Source organism: Aphis gossypii, chromosome X (genome assembly GCF_020184175.1).
Source record: "Aphis gossypii isolate Hap1 chromosome X, ASM2018417v2, whole genome shotgun sequence".
NCBI lineage: Eukaryota > Metazoa > Arthropoda > Insecta > Hemiptera > Aphididae > Aphis > Aphis gossypii.
In genome coordinates, this window is record NC_065533.1 from 18,065,286 (window position 1) to 18,088,447 (window position 23,162).

The 23,162-nt window shown below is 30.8% G+C and overlaps 1 protein-coding gene across 1 annotated transcript in view; it reads left to right on the plus strand.

Moving 5' to 3' along the window:
* The first annotated feature begins 292 nt into the window (after window positions 1-292).
* The window catches only part of LOC114125011 (uncharacterized), a 58,822-nt gene continuing 35,952 nt past the window's right edge, over window positions 293-23,162 (plus strand). The window contains exon 1 of the mRNA XM_050205754.1: window positions 293-826. Coding sequence (XP_050061711.1) covers window positions 697-826 — 130 coding nt within the window. The 5' untranslated portion in view covers window positions 293-696. The remainder of the gene's footprint in view (window positions 827-23,162) is intronic.

Sequence of the window (23,162 nt, forward strand, 5' to 3'; positions counted from 1 at the left end):
TTAAATTCGGGTGATGACATTTTACACTAAGTACTTATTGTTTTTATAAGTTGTATTTAATTGTATTTATATAGTTTGGCAGTGTTATCTTATACATTTAAATCGTAATATTAATATAATATTATTATTATCATCATATTTTACGGTCGCGACGCGCGTGTGCCGGCCGGAGCGATGAGAAACCGGCCGACAGCAGCGAGCGTGGGGACTCGCCGAGACGGAGCGAGCGAAAAAACACCACAGGGTGGGAGTGAACGGCACCGCCGCCGCCGTCCTCGGCAATCGGTTGAGAGCTCGCGCGCGCCAGTACACGTTGTTCCGGTTTCGGGTGCGTTTGCTGTGTGTGTGTGTGTCCCTCCTGCCCGGCCAGACCGACACAATACCACAAAACAAACAAAATATATACTTACGCTTTTTTTGTACCGGCGACGGGCTGTCTCTCTGTCTCCCTCGTCCGCTCCGCCCGACACTACACCGTCGTCGTGCACACGCGCCCCACACGGTGACGACGACTATGCGTACGCCGCACGCCGTCCCGGCGCACCCACAGCAAAAGCTCGTCCCGTCGTGACCGCACACTGTCCCGAGAGCACGCGACCGAAAGTATATAGCCAAGCCGTCGTCCCCGATACAACCGCGTCCCGTCCCGTCCCCGAGGGTTGATCGCCACCGAGCGCAGAAAACCGGGAAATCGCCATGCGTCCCGCCGTGGTGTCACTCGGCCGACCGCCGTCGGTCCGGTTGCCGGCCACCGTCCTGTTGCTGTTGGCCGCGGTCGCGTTCCCGAACGCCGTCCTGTCCGTCGAGTCGTCCGCCGATCCTAAACGTGAGTATTTTTCTCTCTCTGATTTTACCACGAAAGTGACGACGTACAAAAAACAATTAGTTTTTATATCGCTCACTTATCGATTTACCTATACGTGTATGAAAACAGTGCCACGGGGGGGGGGGTCAAATTTGAAATCGGCCGCCTAGAGATATTGCAGAATCTTTGTGAAACTTTCATTATAATACTAATTATTTTTGTTCCCAATGAGACTTTGTTAAGTAGAAAAGTTTCACTGTGTTTCATTGTGTTTTATATATATATATTTTTTTTTTTGAACACCACGTGCACGTTCGTCGGGAGTACCTACTATATAAACGTCTATAACTATCAAAATTGTATTTTTAAAAAATCAATACATATTTATCAGGAAATTCGAAATTAATTAATTCTTAATGTAAAAGTGTTTGCCTGTGCAGTGTATTTAACTTGATTTCTTCAATTCCGAATTACTACGGAGTAGGCGTGACTATAATATTATGAAAATGGACAATTCAAAACCATGTTGGGAATAATTATTACCACTGCGAAAGTTTAGAGAAAAAAAAACTTTGTGATAGGTACATGTTTATATGTTTTAATACTAATCATACATAGTCAAGCAATGAAATATAAATAAGAATATAACTCGATATGTATCGGTTTTAAGTTTTGAATTATGAATGTATTAATAACAAATACAAATTCGTGATATTATAATAACGTGATGCGATGACTGATAAATATAATAATATTATTATCGTGTATACTGTTATTATACGCACCTGCGAAAAAAAGTTACGTCCTGTATATAAAGTATTATAATATCAGTATATATTTTAGCGATATTTTAAAACGTTTAATAATAATATATATTCTAACTGTCACACTCGTCCCGGCGATCAAGCGGTTTTTCAATGGCAATACACGTAATAATATTATATTTTATTATACCTCTATAATAATACATACACTATTGTAAACAATTTTATTTTTTACCATCGTTAATGTCACCGTTTACATGCCATCGTCTCGGCGTCCGTATAAGTCCGTCGACTGTATACGCCACTATTATTATTATTGTTATTATACATAATCTGCTGGGTTTATCCTATATAACGATTTTTCCCCATTGCCCAAAACGGATAATACGCCTAATACTTTGTGACCTTTATGGACGAGGAGCTCGAGAAGGCGTATTAGAGACGACTTAAGACCAATAAACGTTTTTTATTATTTTGATATTATAATGCCGTAGAATTAGGTATAATATTACAGACATTGAAAAGGATTTTAAATGTATTATGAATTATAATTTATAATGTATAAGAATATTTTATTTCAATAGACTATAAATCCGTAAATGGCGTAAACCACACATTTATTTCAATAGACTATTAAGGCCTAATTATAATATTTTAAAATGGTTATTTGCAGACATTTTTGGTAAATCATTCGTTGTTGGGGACTGCAGCCTTCCCGGAATTTAAGAAAAATTAAAAAATGCTTTTATAATTCTTCAATTGTATTTGTATTACGTAAGACGAAATTTGTATAAAATATGTTGAAAAGTCTAAAATATCGTATAGACTATAATCCTATACGCACGTCATCAGTATTCCAAACCAAACTTACAAATAAGTCTACAAATTTAATATAAACCATAAATCCTGAAAATTCACTTAAAAATTATAAACATCAATTAAATTTTATTAAAAAAATAAAAATTATATAAATGAGGTAAAAAAAAAAAATTAAATTAAATTAAGCAGAAAATTGTTAAATAAAAGTTTCAAAAATGTATTTGTTGATAATTAATTCAAATTAAGCATTTTAAGAAATCTTAATTATAGGGTACCTGTTTATATTATAACATTCATAACAAACTGTCAGCTGCTTCTACTCAAGCAAAATCCTTGCTAAGCCATTGGTCGTGGGTGCAGGTGATGTTTAGGAGTATATGTCAATAAAAATATGTGCATACTTTATAACCCACGATAACAACAATGTTGTATCAAACGAACAACATTTGAGTAAGTTTTTCTATACCAAACCAGCCCAAAAACGCGTTGTAAAATTAGCTATATATGACAATAAACTATCGTGGTTTGCTATATGCTAATGATTGATTTCCATATCGCGGAAAAGCCAAAACGTGTAAACATTATATAGGTGGGTTTTACGACAATATTATTGTAATGAATATCGAAGATTTAAAATAATGAAAGGCTATAATATATATATTATTGATGCGCATCGTAATGGCGATTGGACACGAAAGTTGCTATAAATCAGGACATCATACGAGTTCGATCCACGTGTCTACATTTTGGATTCGGTTAATTATTATTATATAATGTGAACACGTTGATGAAATTTTATAAAACGAAAAAAGTATGTCAACATCGTTGTGGGGGTACTCGCTTCTACAAAAATTGTATCTTTTTTTCCACTATACATACGTACTCGTTTCCATTAAAAGTATACCTTTCCCTTTTCTATTGATACTTGTTTCCATTCTACATTATTAAAAGCTGTAAACTGCACCGAGTTTATAATATAAAAGACTAGGTACATTGAAAAACAGTCTATTATAAATTTAGTCAAATAATGTTTTTATAATTATATCGAAAAATAATTAAGCTGCAACAATAATAACTTTGTACCGTTAGGTACTAAAGTCGTGCGTTGGTCGAATAATAAAATTAAAAAAAAAAAAATTATAAGTATAAATAATATTATTTTTTTTTAAATACCTATGGGCAACGATAGAAATTATGCAGAGTCAATTTGTATTAATATAGGTAGGTAAATGTTCGATGAACTCGTGACTTTGGTACCGGTACAAAGTTATAATATTATGGTAGGTAGCTATAAAATTATTTTGTTAAAATTTATAATATTATACGTTTTCCCATGTCTACAAAGTACTGTTTCTTCAACCCTGAAGTCCGTGTTCTCGGAAATTTCTTGTTATTCACCCATTAAATGAAATAATATAGATTGCTTACGCACAAAACGATTTCGCCAACTATCGTAATAAACTCGTTTAATAACCACTTAGACCTATAGTATAATCGAATATTTTGGCAAAATATTCACTTAACGTGTTAACCACAAAATTTGACGCGGAAAACGGTAACAGAGTAATATTGTATTGTACACTTTTAGTGGTCTTTCGGTGTAATAACAATAATAATTGTGAAGCAGAGTTATTTCTGTTGTAGCCGCGAAAAAAATGTGTTACAGACACTGTGTGGCCCTTATTCCGCGGCATGAACACGTTGGGCAATAGAATCCGTCATCCGAAACCGAGAAATAGTTATATTATTAGATTTTATTATCATGATAATAGAGTGGTTTCACTGATGACTTTATCCAATTACGATGCAAATATAATTATAATTACATAATGACGTTGACTAAAAATAAAAAAAACCATTAAAAACGGTGCAGTTGTTCGTGTTCATACAGCGAATATTATTATTGAACGTTTTCATCGAGTATCGGATGTAATAAAGTTATAAGATTGATAAATATTATGATGCGCGAAATAATTAATGCCTCGTAATGCATTTAATTCTCAAACAGCCTACGTTCGCAGCATGCAGCAATAGGAACGTCAAAAGCGTTTCCGATGGATCTAAACACGTTATTTTATACCTTATCTAAATACAGTTAAATGTAAATAAATTATTATGAATTTATAACCCGCAATAAATTCATCAACATTTTGATTGGGTTCATATTTTTTAATCGTCAGAAGAGGCGTTGTCGAGATCCGCAATACGAGCACGACTGTCTATACAGCGGGTAAAAAAACAGTTTCAGAACCGTTGACCCGTCGTATGATGTAAACGTATTTTTCACATACAACCACGAATTTTCCCCGCGGGAAAATCGCGACGACACACGATGGCTGGTATTGGTATATATCATACGATTATAGCAGTGCAGTGTATCGATATCGGAACGGACGACACGCTTACCGTCAAACCGGAGGTAATGACCTATACACGTTTTGTGCGCCTGTGTTTTCAATTGAAAGTCTGATCGGTCGTACAAAATAATAATAATAATAATAATAATAAATAATAATACACACCTGCAGTATAATATTATAGGTATATTATATGCCTGTGACGACGAGCACGGTTCGAATCGCCCATGAAATTAACACCCTCAATGTGTGTGCAGAGCGACGACGAGCGCCGTATAGACAATGACCGCCATCGCGCCAAGTCCGATGTCTCTGCAGGACCTGCAGCCACGCGATTTCCTTTGTAATGAAATATTATAATATCGTTTTAATACATCGTGACGTCGTGATAATTATTATTATGGTAGCTGCCGTTGTTGCTGCCACCGGCAAAGATTAAAATACGTATAGTATAGTATAGGGTTTATGATGGGCGAACTAGCAGTGTTGTCAACGAGAAGACTTCGGTATTTAATATAATAATATTTAATCTACCACTTGATACCACATTAATTATACGTCGGTGTCGTCGTGGAGTTAAAATTATTATACAAAAAAACGTCGCGTACTATTATCGTTTTTTTTTTTTTTATCCCACTCGGACATATTACATAGCAAATTTGCAGAGCTCGACAAAACCAACAGTCTATTTCGTGTTTTTTTTTTAAGTTTTAAAGTTTTTAACTTTACTGCGAATCGACTCATATACGCTGTGAAATTCGAAGTCAAGTACATCGCAGTCTGCGTTTGTATACGTCGAGTATTTCCAACAAATTGATAGTCGAAGATCCAGCGCTGTTATCTGACTGTATCGCTGTATGCTCATCTCGTATCGCATATTATACACACGATATATGAGTGTGCGACGCCCAACTATATAGAAGAACTTTAACGGTTGTCTTTTCTCGTTAGAACCCAATACTTATATTATATCAAAACCGCCTCTCGCTATACACGCACTATTATAATATTATATCATGTACGCCGACCGACTACGCGATTGTGTTGGAAACAATGTCCACTGCAGTGCAACGCAAATAATATAATATATGAGCGCCTAATAATATTATTACTTTATAATGGCATTGGATCTGTTCAGCCGGACCAAGGAACACGTCCGCCCCCGGCGCGAGGTATTCGAGTCACGTGTACAAGATAACAAGATATATGTATATAAGTAAATGCAATGTTATTATAAACTATATATCGTTGCACATATTATTATTATAATACTTTGTGCGGTGTGAGATGGCGTTTACGATTCTCGACCGTTGCAGTAACACATTTTTTTTTTTTTGTTTATCGTACTCGTTAATTTATTGTAATTTGTAGTGGGGGTGTAGGTATTTATGAGTATACGCGGGCAACACAAGATTTACCTATAACATAGCCCTCACAAAATCAAATTATGTATAGCATCATCAAATTCTTGTGTATCACTGAGTGTTTAGGTAGAGAAAATAACATCTGCAGATTTTCAATATATTTAGTATTTATTTTACGATCACTTGTAGAAACAAAATTTGATCTTCGATTTTTTATTTATACATATTATATCTAGTATTTTCTCAAATTGTTCAGCGTGGCATTGAATATACCTATATAATTACGCCACTGAGCGGGGGTGGCCAACTGCGAAGAGAGCTATCGCTCCAATCGAATCGACGTGTACCTGACACCTGTGCCCTGCGCGTGCATTGGTGTGATGTGTAGAACAGCAAAATATAATTCAATTCCTAATTAGCCACTACTTATATAAATTTGATCTCTCGTACGTATGTGTACTATGATCTATAATAAATCCTTAAATTGTATAACGTACCTATGTATATATATATTACCTATATATATGTATAATACCTATGTTCATCCGTATAAATCAGTTTACGTCGTTTAATAAATCATAATCCATAATATTCATAAAATCATAACCTATTTCAATGGTGTTTTTTAAATTTTTTTTTTTTTTGTATCTAATATCTATTGTCTATAACTCTAAAATATAGTTAATCATTTTCGCATTACGATAATTAATAATATTATCACATCAAAGGACGAAGGATGTATTATGATTTTCAGAAACCTAGGGTAAGAGAGTACTAGAAAATCGTTTTTATATTATTTTAAGTGTTACCATACACTGACACGAGCCAAAGGCAGTTACACGGTTTTTGTTACTAGCAGTTAGTCTTTGTTCGATGTTCCATCTCACCACCACAATGAGATAATTATGTAATAGGTACATATATAATTATGATGAAAATAAGACGTTTTTTTCGATTTTCTCGTTCTCTAAAACAATCGAATTCGAGATTAAAACCTAAATTTACGAATCTATAATGTTATAAATTACAATTGTGTCATACTCTCGCATACGGATAGAGAGATTTTCTGTACGGAACGAATTCATCGGTAGACGATCGGTATAGGTACGCATGAACTCGTATATTTTAAAATAGGCATGTCGATAATTATCACGATAGTATTACACTGCATGTGGTTTTCGAAAATGAAATTTAAAAAACAACGAACGTTGACCGCGTATTCGCATTATGCACCTCTTCGTATGCCACCCGCAACTATATACATCGCCGACGACTTCCGCAATTTCGAATAATTTACGTGCGGTATCCATCGTACATTCCGACATTCGAATGGATTTTTTTTTTTACAAAAATAATTAAATACGGAACGGACGTTTTCTGTTACTATAGAATATTATTATAGTTATATTATAATAGCACGTCGAAATTCTGACGATCGTGAACATAATATATTACGGATTCATGTAGGTACAAATATCGAGGCGTTTACATGGTAAATACTCGTATTGATTATTATATATGTGTTCAATATTCTACATATTTTGTGAATCGTAACGTTTTAAGAAAAGTAGATATTCAAATAATGGAATTAAGAACTCGTAGATAAAGATTTGAAAATCCAGAAGTCGATAGATTAAACGACGAACCAAGGATTACGAATAAAATTTAAAAGCAATACTACATAATATTATTGCGTTTATTAGTGTTTGAATTTGCCGAAAAAGTCAATTTATAACTTTCGTAATAATGACAATTCGCTTTAACATTTTATTGAATATTGTACGTTCACCGACCTGAACTGAAAACATTATGACGATGTAACGCATTTTAAATTCCACCAACATCCGCAATAGGTACCTATAAATAAAAATAATATAGGTATATATGCTTCGTATAGGAGGACTCGGGACTGAACAAAAATTCAATTAGACGCCACCTGTCCTGAGCGTATAGTGTAGCGTGTCTCTGATCACTGTGTTTGTATCGTATTATGTAATAATATGATATATATTATTATTTTATTTTTTTTACGCGAGGTTCGTCCCATCTCCTTATACAAAAAAAAAAAAGGCTAGCTAGGTTCATTCGCGTGTTTATGGTTTTATTACCGTCATTATAGAGTCCGATGCACAACGCTACGTATTTCATGATACACAATAAATAATATTATGTTGTAGGAACGCGTTCACATTTTGTTTACGACTGGGCCGAGTAACGATTATGATAGTGTTATTGCGTGTAGTCGCATATACTTGTTTTGAGAGTATTTAAAACACACTTAAAACATCTATTTTGTGATTTTATACGTTTAAAAATATAAATTTTTTTTAAAAATCAACTATATTTTTATGCTAAATTATATGGATATTCGTCTGTTGATTTGGTCTGTATTATATATTTATTTGTAATATTATAAAAACACTTATGCGCCATAAAATAAAACCTAATCTGGACAAATTCCAGTTATTTTGAAGACCTATAATGTACGAGTAGGTATTCAAATGTATTTTAAATTGTTCTTAAACACATTTATGATTTATATAAGTACTATAGCTATAATACTCAACTTTATACCGAGGTTAAAATTAATTTTAACTTCATTTTACTGTACCTAATTGATATATTATATTATAAGCATGATTACAACGAATAATTTTGTAATTTTCCATTTCTTAATTTTGTACATATTTTTGATGTTAATACTAAAAACTGGACACAAAGTCAATCTATGCTTGCAGTTGTAAATCTTATAACACTAAGATTGCCATTCGTCTAACATCAAAAATTAAGAAAGAAAATAGTAAGTAGATAGGTAATGTAAAATACCTGTAACCAACCCCAACCATTTAAATAAATAATTATCATCGTAAAATACGATATCTGTTGAATCGTATGTGCAAACGTGTTTCTTATGTATAATATAAATAAATAAAAAATTAACAAAAAATAATCGATTTTTTTTTAACCAATACAAATTTCGGTGCCACACAATAGTTACCTATAAGGGTTTGATTAAACAAGCTATAAACACCCTGAGAGTCTTAAGAATTCATTGATAGAACTATTATTGAAAATTGTCCAGTATAATTTTTGATTTTTTGTAAGTCGTCATGCAGGGAACAAACACGGGAATATTTATTTCTATACCTATATAATATAAATTGAAAAAATATATTATTAAATATCTATTTGAAATATACTGTACAAGGAAAGGTGATAGACGTGCCATGTACGATTCCATCTGCAGTGTGTGATGTGTATAAAATGTGGTTCGTATTGAACACATAGATCATAATTGGACGTCATATTGTATTTATCTATTATGTCTAATAATAATAATACTATGATCCTTTTGTATTATAGGTATACAGGGTGTCCCGTGAGGATTTACCCATTGCGATATCTCCTGAAATAATGGACATATCATAATTCTGATTTTTTAATAAGACTCACAGGAATAAGAACTACAAATATTTTATGTTTTAATTTATTTTAATGTTTTGGTAAAAAAGTTAAAAAATATATTTTTTTATTTAATTATTTTCAAAAAAATCGAAGATAGCCATTTTGTAGAGTTAATTTTTCTGAAAATATTGACGTTTCAACATTTTGATTTCATTAATTTCCTGATTTTTAATATTTTTTCTAGTTTCTAGAAAAACAGTGAATTATTTAATAGCTACCATAGTGGTAACAAATACAGATAACGAGATATCGCAATGGGTAAATCCTCACGGGACACCCTGTATAGGCACGTCAAACGTCAAATAGTACCTCGTAAAAATGCATTTCGAATAGCGTTTTAATTAACGTATTTAGTATTAGGTATATATAAGTATTACATTATTACCTACCCGAGTGTTATACGCCGCGAGAACACTTTCGAAGGTCGACTCATTAAACACGTACCTATAAGGTAATAATAATGTATATATTATATATTATAATAATGTAAAACGTCTTCGAGAAACATTATCCAATTGTCATTAGCTCCGATTGAACGTTTTACATAATTATATACAATTCGGTCGATGTATATTTATATAGAAAAGCGCATCTCGATGATTAACCGTGGGGTTCGTGGATACCTGCACTGCACTGAATAAACTCAATCCGACGTGTTTGGAATTTTAAGATATTGTTTAATATTATAATACAATGTATGATGTACTATTATTTATATGTGTATACAATATACCTAATACACAATATCGAACGTCGCCCGCTGCTATTATTATTATTATTGTTGAATATATATCCGCAGACATCAATGACGTTATCCTTGTACAGAGTACCTACAAAACAATGACGGTTGTTAACACTATATATAACGCGCTGTTCTTTGTGTATGCTTTCCTTAACAATTACGTGTAGAGGTACCAGGATATTAGAATGGAAATTTAAACAAAATTAAATAAAAACGACAACAGACGGCCGCGGTCGAGTATTTCGATAAATTTACCTGGCTGTTTTAATATATTAGGAAAGTTTAAGAATAATTATTCAGTTCGCGATAAATGATGATATTTTTTATAATCTTTAACTTTTTTTTGGACATATGTGACGAGTGAGCAGTATAATACATCAGTATATTGATGTATTTAAATTGTATCGCGAGTGCTCGTTTTTACAAACGCATAATGTAAACATAATTATAGTAAACACAAATTCGGCAAAATAAGTGTTATCTGATTTCATTTCACCTGCAGATTGCGGAACACGTGGGTTGAAAGGACGCAGTATCTTTAATCTTCCCACATTGAAATTCCATTAAATATTAATATATTTAAATGGATAAATGAGTGGTATTATATATGTTTATAGAAACATATTAAATAAGATTAAATAAAGAATGTGTATATAGAAGTATTTTTAATTTAAAAAAAGCGTATAAAATAATTTTTAATACGCTGTAGGTAGGTACATAGAACATCATACATGTATAAAAATGTTATGTACCTACATGAAACCAATTTCACGAGAGATAATGTTATTACAACTATAATTTTGACGAACGTAAAAAAATTGCAATGTATATGATTTGTGTTCCTATATGTGTAGCAAAATATATTCTCGGCTCACATTATTGTATATTATTTCATATCTCGAGACAGTAAATTGTATAGGTACTCGCGTTATGTACCTTATAGCATAATTTATAGTTTCACAAAAAAAAAAAATCATTACCGTTAGGCGTTGATAATAAGACGTAATAATGAAAATAACGTATTGAAATCCTTTGGTCGAATAATATACAACAAGTTTCTCGTCGACTGGTTTGTTGTCTAAGACTCGACTTTTTTTGCACTCGTTATGACGTGAGTGGTGGACATGGACTACGAAATTCACGGTGTACCCCTACGAGCACTTTTCGTTTCACTCGCCTCTTGTCAAAATTTAACAATAAATAATAAGTTAGGATTAAAAATGTAAAGTGTCTTAAATTTTTCAAAAACGTAAAGAATTTTACGTTTTAAAGCTAAGTTATAAATACTTTTTAGGATATTTGAACCTGATTATATAAGTTCCACACTGTTAAATTCGTACTACGACTACCTATGTACATTTACATTTTTGCACTGCATTAAAAAGTCTAAATAAAAATAGCCAGCAATATTCGTGTAATTTTTTCAATTACATAATGTTTAGACCATATAGGTTTATAACGTCTATTCGAATACAGCGCACACTAACATTAAATAACAGCACCGGTACCATGCCAGAACCATTCGTAAAAATAGTATACAGGACAATCAAGTTGCCTTTAACAATTTCTGTTGCTGTAGCTATCCAAGTCTTAAAAACAGCTGAATACAGAAATTTTTTTATCGTAATACGTATCATATAGATGTTATGGTGCCGTTGTGTTCTGGTCTTGTCGATTAGGTTGTATGGTTTATCTCATCCTTTTATTTTATTTATTATTTTTCACATTTTAATAATTTGCTTAATGATTAGAAATGACGTTATTAATCCGGTTCTATTGCTTATTGATGGTTCAAATTTGTATTTATTATTTAGTTTTTTTTTTTTAGTAGAATTACAAATTTTTCATATAAAATATATCTGTCTATTATTTCGTTTGTTCAATAGATGTAAGTTTAAGAGAAAGAAACTTTAGGCCCGTTTTAAAAGTATACACTATATCGACAAAGAGAGAATTTTTCTTGTCGTCATCCCCAAACAAATGCTCGTAAATACACCACTGATAGGTAATTTTATTATGTTGTGTATGCGGGTTCGAAGGTTATAGGGTTAAGGACTATGTACGATGTGTATTATCGCATTCTGGGTCTGTATTGTCTCGCGATCCACAGCTGCATAACCCATTATTCGATTGAATAATTAATAACGACGATGGACGCTATTATAATCATAAAAAATTATCTGTAATATAATTAATATAACAATATATTATGTATTACATATATACAGCTGCACTATAGAGCCTAATTTGACCTTGTTTCTTCGCGTTCAGCTCTCACTCCGTCGACCGTAAGTGAAAGGATTCGTCGTTTTCTCGTGACCACTTTTAAATGTATATATAATCATATTAGTTAGTTCGTTTATACGTATACATATTAAATATGTTGACAGATACTTACGTTATTGTAGGGCAACAAATTGCGACTAATATAAATATAATAAGCGAAAATTGCACAGGGCGCTATCAACAATCGATGTTTCTATCGAATTAACTCGAATTATAGGTACTGAACACATATAATGTTAAACCGATGTTATATATTTAAATATTATACGTATTAAATATATGATATATATCTCCGACTTCTACTCAATTCGAAAAAAACGACGAAAACTACACGGTTTTGTATGTATATTTTTTTTAGATGTTGAGCCATGTACTGTGTGCACATTAACAATTTATTGACTGCGTAGATCACGATTGATATTTGTTAATTTTTCAGCTTTAGGTTTATTTTTTGGAGAATGCTGAAAAAAATTGGCCTAGTTTTGTCCCGAAATTAGATGTTTAATGATTTTTCTTGATATTATATATTTTGGACAAAATTTATTATGGTCATTTTGTCTGAATTCGAGAAATAAATTAAACTTTGAAATATTCATCAATTGTTTTTAGCCGGAGGACATATGTTTTTTTAAGATGGAAAACTTAATTGTTTACCTAATTCGAAAATTGTAAGTCAAACCCTTGTTTTCTTGTTTTTAGTTTCGTAGTGATTAATTAATAATAATAAACAGAGCATATAATTGAATATTTGTGTGATGTGTGATTATCTTTAAACAGTATAATTTTCATTGATATTCAATAAAGCGTGCTCAAAATATTATTTAATTATTAAATCTAACTTTATGACTTTATGAGTGGGTAAATAAAATTAAAAAAAAAACTTTCTTATGAACTCTGTTAAATAATAAACCTAGAAATACATTGTGAATCTTATTTTTCAAGTACAATAGTATTTATCACTTCGCTTAAATGTATTAAAATACAGTAATAAATAACACAGGTCACACATCTATCCTGCGCCGAGTTAAGCGAAGCGAAACGAGAGCCCGATGTCTGGTGTCTTTACAATTCTGTCCGTCAGTTTTTCACTCCGCAGTTGTATATAGTACGAGTTAAGTGTATTTATTATGTAGACCTTGAAAATTACGAAAAACCCGACCGGATCGAAAACGCAAGAAAAGGGCATGTACTCGCACATACGTTTACTTTGGAATAATAATATTATATATGATATTATTATACTTAGATGATAGTATTGTGTTGTTATTTTTATAATATTATACTTATATATAGATATTAATATAGTTTATGTATCATTATGTGCGTATAAAATAAAGATATTCAAGGTCAAGTTCACTTTTTGTTTTTAATTGGTAAATAGAAATTTTAGAATTTGTCAACTTTTCACAAAATGTAGATACATTTTTTCCTGTAATAGACGTTATTATTTATATTATAGCACACGATTTTCGTTTTTAAATTGTACACTAATATTTTTATATCCTAATAATTAGTAATTAGTCATTTCGCAACGAAATTGCTGTTAAATGGCAAATGGCGACTATAATATTACTATAATAACTATAATATTATGTCATGAGTAGATACTTACTGAACTTTGTATTTTTTTTTTATCGTAGAAAATCTAACATTTACGGTTTTAAAGATTTATATCTTATGGTTTACGATTACAATAGTTATTAAGAAATAAAAGGGAAACGAGCGTGTGCAATACACTTTGAATTTCGACATCATTGATTGTGGTTCGTTTCAATAATTGTGTTTAGCCTTTGGAGACAATACTATACCATCAGAATGAATAAATCATGTACATACCTGTACTACTTATTGTTATATCCATTGTGTACAAACATACAAGATAACCTACATGGAAAGCTTTATCGACGAATTTTCTTCGATTTTGAAATATTTTTTACTTTCAATATATCATACACTATACGCGTATATAATGTACATCGCTATAATAACGACAAGCAATGTCTGTGTTATTACAGTTATTAATCTTTCCGATACTTGTCGTTATTTAGGTATTAAACGATGTATTAATATATTCTTTTACAATATTTTCATCATTGTCATTGAAGCAACAATTTTACTATTGTATAAAAACAAAGACGCTTAAAGAGATATAATAATACAAGGGATTGTTATTATTATTAACAAATTATTCGTAAAATTGCCAGATACGTGGTATTGTCGTTAGCATATTAGACAAAACGTTATAATGTATTATATTTGATCATCTTCTTAATCCTGCGTGGGGTAGTTATTATTAAAATTGGCTGTTCAAATATGAACTCACGAAGGCCACATGTAAATAGTACTTCAATAACTATTATTATTCCTTGTGTATTCCGTGCAATAAATTATGTTTGTTTTGGGTAACAGCGTAGTTGTTTATAAAATTTAACAAAAAAAATTCCAGTGTTGTCTCAGATTTGACCGTCTCCGGATTCCAAATATGGTATTACATAGGAAAATTAAAGTTTAATCGTCAAACTAATAACCACCTCCTCAAAATTGTCAAATAACTACTGATATATTATATATTTTTATGTTATACTCATCATCCTCCATTAAAACATATGCGCATATAAATGATAGCGAACAAAATATTATACTAATCCGTCTAATCCATTTCGAATTGAGAATATCATAATTAATGTTCGATAGCATTCATTTTAATCTATTTTTTTTTATTTATACTACCATGATTTCTACTTCCAAGTTATAAAGTACATTCACTTATTGATATTGTTATTATATATACAATATTATATAGAGTAGGTGGCTGAATGGCAATTATTACCAATTGGCCTTGAAATTTAATGACATAATTCGAAGGTTACCTTATTCAAATTTCTTCGTGTATTTAAATCTTGGGGCGTCTCGTATCTTAACATAGTATAACTTGTGTACATAATAAGCATACGAGGTCTATATTATTTTCAATCGAAAATTATTGACATCCTGCAATCTTTTCATTATTGCAATTAATGGTGCTGTATGTTATTAATTCCGGATAGTCATAAATACAATTATTAACTTTTTGTTGTTCGTATATTATGTGTTCAATAATGCTATATTGTTATTATTCTTTTTTTTTATTTTAAACAATATATTAATAGTATAATTGCACTTAATATTCAAGACTTTTAATTAAAAACAGGATTTATCATAAAGCTGTTAGTTTTTCAGGAGCAAATCACAAATAGAGAATTGTATTTATATTTACCTAAGTACTCTTAAAAGATTTAATCGCCTATTAATATCGAATAAAATATTACTTCAGCTATTTTGATGATTTTTTTTTATTGTGGTTATTATAATCATTTTAATATTAATAAATAGTACCAGTGGATGGTACAATATAGTAAAAGTATAGTTGCATGCGTAGCATCAGTTTTTTTGAAATTGAAAAACAAGAAAACTATAGTATATTTAAGTAAAATAAACGCTATCAATAGAGTAACTATATTTTGTCGTGTAAGAAAATATGTCTGTGTCGCAGTTTTAATCCGAAGTTTTTAGTTATGACTTACCTGAAAATAAAGTTAATTGCGTACAATAATTGTTATATTTAATATTTTTTTACAGTAGTTATACCTAGTACCTACTATATTTTAAAGGTTAATTGGAATATATAAATATTATAAATATATAATTAACGAACACTGATATTTTTATTGTGTAGTCATGAACCTATATACAATCATTTTTTTTAATGTATCAGTCGATTGAATTTATTAATATTGATTTAACTACTAAACATTTATAACTGGGAAAATATACGTATTTATTTATATGTATTTATTATTTACAAGCATGTGGCGTGCACGTTGGAAATATAATAATATATCATACGTTTTAAACGTTGTTATCGGTATATATTTTATTGAATTTGCGGTCTACGCAGTAAGGTAAAACAAAATATCTCATGCCCACGTTTTATAATATTTAATATAAAATAATGCATAATACTATGTATAAATGATGCTTCCCTGAGATTGAAAATTTCGCGGAGTAAACATTTTCTACATTCAAAAATAACTAAATTTATAAAGTTTCTGATTTCGTTGAAAGTTTTTTAAATTCTGTCGTATGACGTGAATATAACAGTAACTACCTAATTGATTATTTTTAAGTAAAAACATATAGTTTTAAATGCAAGCTTTTTTTAATTGTACTATATTATCATGTTTAATTAAAGTTTACATCGTAACTGAATACAAAACACTTGCTTTATAGATATTTTTTTAAATTTCCTAAGTTACGTATTTCTATGTTTGACTCTAAGCCTCTTATACAATATATACCTATAAGGCATCGTCGTGCGTGTTAGGTATATAATGTTTGGTCCATCATTATCGTAGACACGCAGATTATACTTGGTCGTTTAGTGATATAGTTCATGATAATATTTTTTTTTACATAATATGTAAACGATGATTGTTAACGAAAGGGGCGGGTTTTAGCCTGTCTTCCGTTTCATACGCGGCACGAGAAGAAAATCTTAACCGGTGGTAAAATATAGGTAGATGATATATTACTCAGACCGACACGTTACAATATGTTTACGGAACGGTAGTGTAATTAATAATACCTAGGTACATAATTCAAAAACAATATTAAAATCACCGTGGTTGGAGGTGTGAGGGCGTCAGAAAATAATGTATCATATCAAAACGAATTATATTCGAATACAAATTTAAAAGTCAAAATCATCAGCGATGTCCGCATTACGTATCAGTCACTATATTTAAACGAAAATTCAACAGTGATGAAAAATCATGCTGTGTTATAAATAATTATAAAAAAAAAACCTATATGGTATAATAATAAATTATAAATTGATATACACTATACAGTGTAATTGTTTTATTGTTTAAGAACTCGTTCGTATTAATTTAAGGCCGTATATTATGAAATGTTTGATATATTCCCAGCAACTTGCTCATTTTATCCGGGCTTGATTAGTAGGCACAGCTGTCAAGGTGGATAGACATAATACTACCTATAGGTAATGGATACCAGATGATATAATAGCGATGAATAGATGTTGTATGGTATTAAATATAATGATACATGAAATAAAAATATTAAAAATTTAATTTTAAGACTCGATTTGTAGTGTCAATCATCATAACAAGTCTTACACTTGGCAAGTATATTTGAAATTTTGAAATGTATAAAGTATAATTATATATTATTATTTATTATAATACAATATAATAACTCAAAATATGTATGCTTGTAAACGTAATTGAAATAATATTGAAAACAATGACTATATGTATTCTCTATAATGGTGATTTCGAACACCATTAACGTAATTTGGGATAAATTCAAAAGAGGGGTAAACTATTAGATTAGAAAAAAAGGCGCCTATAATCTCCTCTTTATTTTCAGAAAAACGATAATGGGCATAGTAAATTTAAAAGTGGTAAAAGTTAATATTAAAATAGTCGTGTTGCACATCTTTATGACCACCGCTGTGTTTGTTTGGAACTTTGAACATCTTAGAATTTTCGGAGGATACAATTTATTTTGATTACACACATTTTTAATAACATCCATAATTCATTAAATGTTGAATCACACCTATATATTTTTATATACTTAATTAAACCATATTTTTAACAGTTTCGTGATTATTTTTTTGGGATTCAAAAAATAAATTTAATACATTAAAGTAAGCCTATACAATTCCTTTAAGAATATGGAAAAAAAATAAACTCAGTTTTTAACACAGTGTAAAAGTGAGATTGCATCAAAACCAGAATGTGTATTTGCACTAGTAAATTTTATCTATTTTCCATTCTGTGATGTTACATTACATTATATGTCTTTATATGCGATTATAGACAACGGCTATCTATGTGTAACTGCAAACCAGTGTAATACTATCCTTTGATCATATTATTATACAATAATCGTGATTACTGATTTAGATACGTGGGAAGTAGGATGATAATAATAACACCAATAAATTATATTTTTAGCTAGAAATATACGTCTGTACTCAATGTAAAAATTTTATTGGACGATATTATTATCATAGATTAAAAAAAATTATTTTGTAGGTACAAGGCCATCATAAGGTCCAACAAAGCATTGCAATTTTTTATTTTTATTCGTTATAAAGTAACTATTTTTCGGCAAAAAGATACTGTTGCTCCTTATGTAAAATATCTGGACCATGGGGTGCAGTTGGCCCCTTTTTCCCAGATTACACCTATGACGATCACTTAATATATTTTATAATGCTATTATCGTAATATATAATAATAATAATATAATATATATGACTGCCTACTCGTAATTTTCCCATCGGATGTCGTATTATTATAAATATATTATAATAGAAGCGTATTATTATTATTATTATTACTTTTGCTCTATGCTCTACAGTTGTAAACGCGCGTGCATTGCAAACAGGATTCGCGCTTGGGTGGGCTGCCGACGGGGGACATGATGTACTCGAAGACGGAGAAAAATGATTTCACCCGTGAAAACTATATATATATAATATTACTGCTATTGTTTTTTATTATGTATCGTATATTAGTATTACGCACTGCTGGCCGGTTGCTATATATATATATATATATTTATATAAAATACTCCAAGGAATTGGAAGTTCATAAGACGCCACGCGCATATACCTATAGGTATATTAAATGTTATATAATATTATATGTATGTATTGTACGGGGGACCAGTATTCGCTGAAGACCTTAGCTGCATAACAATTAATAGGATGTGTATAACATAATTTATAATACACACACACAGGTATGTATTTATACATATTATGTTACCGTATGACGCTGTCAAATCGTATAAATAAAAATTAAATAATATTATAAAATAATTATTCCAGTGGAAGGGACTGCGATAGACTGATGATATCATAATATGCGTTCTCTGGAACGCATAGATAGATGGGCAGTGGGTAACTATATAGTCACGATGAGTCGTGTATACAATATACATCCACGGTGCGATGTTTGCATAGTTTCGTGTCTGTGCTGTTGGTGTGGTCGTCTTAGAAAGAAAAAAATTGTGCCACAAAAAATGTTTAACAAAAATCGAATGATGTTTAAAACATGATAGTATTACATTGTATCTTTAATATTAGCGTATATTGTTTTTTTTTTATGTAGTAGTATGTATTTGAATTATTACGGAACAAGTTGTTAAGAGGATGTCGGATACGCAGAGTTTTCTGAGTTTTCTTTCTCGCTGTCACGCGCGCCACGCACAATATATGCGAAAAATTTGCATTCAGCAGAATAAATCTTGTGTTGTTAGCTTTGATATTAGAGCGAATCGAGCTATCATTAAATTTTAAGTGCTGGATATTACATCTATTTACCTGTGTTTTTATGTTTGTTAAGTTTCATTTTTTTTTTTATGGACATTACAATTTTTTTAAAAATACTAATATTATGTTTATTGTACTTAACTTAAAGAGTCTGATAATAGGTCAATTTACTTTAATGTATCGATACTAACAATAGTAACAACACAATATCAGTTCTGCTGAACGAAGATTTGCCATGCTAATTGCTACACCGCCATACCTATTATACATTGTGCAGAATGAGAAAACAAATTGTGGGCGCTGACATTTTGGTGATTAAATTTTAATACCTAGAGAAAAAAACTCCATTGTTAATTTGCATTCTGAGAAACTTATGATTCGGGACTAAAAATGTAGCCCTAGGCACAGGTCCATACCTAGCCAACACATTAATCAAGCCCTATATGTGCTATAATATGTTGTGTACTTATGTATAAATTATTATGCAATAATGTACTGTATCGTCTACATTATATTTATATACAACAATATGATAGATTTGACATCCGCAAATTATAATATAATATACGCGTTACATGCACCAATAACTTTATACATATTATAATACATAATAATTGGGATCTTTAAATGTTTTGTTATTATTATTATTTTCCACTCGTTCTCGTTCACTGGCAGCAGCAGGTCGTATTTATGCGTAAAATAATATTATATTATGTAAATATATATATTATTATATTAACGTTTCATTATTTTTCTTTTAAGATACGTATTGGCAACGCGCGTTGGTTCGGTCGGGTCAATGGACATGCATAGGTAATAATAATATCGACGAGACGCGTTATAATATATAATAATATATTGTGATGTCTAGATATACATATATTTGTATAGGTACGCTCAAGGGTAAAATTTAATTATTTTTTTTACAGGCCAGTCACAAAAATTTATTTCAAAAAAATCTTTTATATTTCTAAAAATTTAATGTTATATTTAATACATAATTATTAAACATTTTAATGTTTACAAATATAGCATTTCGGTGTTACACATACTTATAAAAACGTATAAAATAATAAATTTTGTAAATATAATTCATGATATATGATATAAGAATTGAATCGATCAAGTTATTAGACGCTGGATGCTTTTAAAAATAGTTTTGTACTATATTATAAGTATACTATCTATAACAGCCAGTGGGGATGTTTTGTGTGCAAAAATTTTTTTATCAGTTTAAAAAAAAAATGTCGTATGCAGTAGTATATTTTCTATTTAATTATCGCTAAAATACAAAGTAGGTAACATTTTAACGTAAATACGCGTTTAGGATAACATTATTGACGAAATAATATTATAAAAGCATTGAGTTTTTACAAATGTCTTGTTGCTCTTGTTGTTTAACCTAACACTTCTTAGATGGTGTAAAAATCTAAGCAGATATTTTAAAATACGGTCCTTATAAGTAGTTACCGATAAATGGAAAAAATCAGAATTTTAATAATTTCGTTATCAAAGGAAAAATGGAGGGCTAGCCTATTTGAAATCATCATGACGTATGTATTATCGAATCCGAATTCAACATAATATTTTAGACATACATCACAGTTATACGTAAACATAATATGAATATACGGTACATTGTATGTATATAGGTAATATATCGGTAGCCGTTTTGTATCATAAGTTACACAGCAGTTACTCGCGATATATTATACGTATCATTATAGGCGTCGTATGGCTAAATGCATATAATATATTATTATAATAAATACCTACTATAATATATCATACGCTTATTATTATAATATATTGGACGTACGCGCGAAGACTTGGAGTTATATACACACACGCACACATATAAACTGTATATTGTAACATTATTCACGGGTTTTTATGCATGTATTGGATTTATAATACACATTGCAATACACGTTGTATACATACGTGTGTATATATAATATTATAATGAACGATATGACTGGTACATTTTTTTCTCAATTTTCTATCTCGAAAAAAAAAAAATTCAAATAACCTACCGCAGTTAACAGTTATAATATCGTGTTATGGAAAACCGCGAGTTCACATAATAGAATATAATGTATATAGGTGGACTTCGTCGTCTTCGTCGTCGTCGTCGTTTCCCGCAGCATCCATTATTATAATATTATATATAGGTACCTACACGCGTGTAACTCGTGCGCGTGTTATTTACCGGTCTGTACAATAATAATGATAATGTAACGTAAAAGTGTGCTACCTACGTGGTTACCACCTACGCGCGGTTATTATATTTTTATATATACGAGCGTGATGGATTACGCGCGTATTAGGTACCTACCTAAAGTCGACGTATAGGTACTTATTACTTATTATGCTACACGTAACTACTTGAATACGATACGAGAACGTATAGATAGATTCGTATGTAGTATGTTATTTTATTATAGGTATACGGCTTTAATATTATACATATTATTACAGTATCGTATACTTACCTCATCACGCACCCGGTGGGCGGTGGTTAGGTTAGGTTATAGGCGGTGATTGCCAAACTAACCGATAAACCACGAAATCTTCGTCACCTATAACCTACTAATCGTCGTTAGTTCGGATTCTGCCAAAGGTTCGTATTGGGCAAAGTTAATTATTTCCGACAATCCGAGATGGAGCTTTTTATGACTTCAATTCTTCAAATTTGTATTGATGCGGTGCTGCCCATATTATTCGTGAAATATTAACTCTTAAAGTGTTTTCTTGTATGTAATACATGGCTAAGGCAACCGACCCCTAAAGATTTTAGAAGATTCCAATGTTGGCATATTAATTAACCAGGGGGGCAACTAATACCTTTTCCCACGAAAAACTTTCAGGAGTGTTTAGTGCTTTCCCCTCTCTTCCACCCACACAATCATGTCATTGACCTGCAATTGTTATAGTTTATATAGTGATATAGGTAGGTATATTTTTCATCATCCTTTGGCGGCCCGTGGGCTTTTCTTCAGCTATTTATTTTCATAATATGCGTTTTTAATAAGGATGAATATCAACTGCAATATAAAAATGTCCAATCATATGAGCTGACACTTTGCCGTATACTCATCTAAAGAACCACTCGAAGGTCGATCGATAAATATATTCGCGAACATCATACGTGGATTGATAATATTAATATAAGACGCCAGTGGGATTTTATTGTTGTTATTATATTTTGT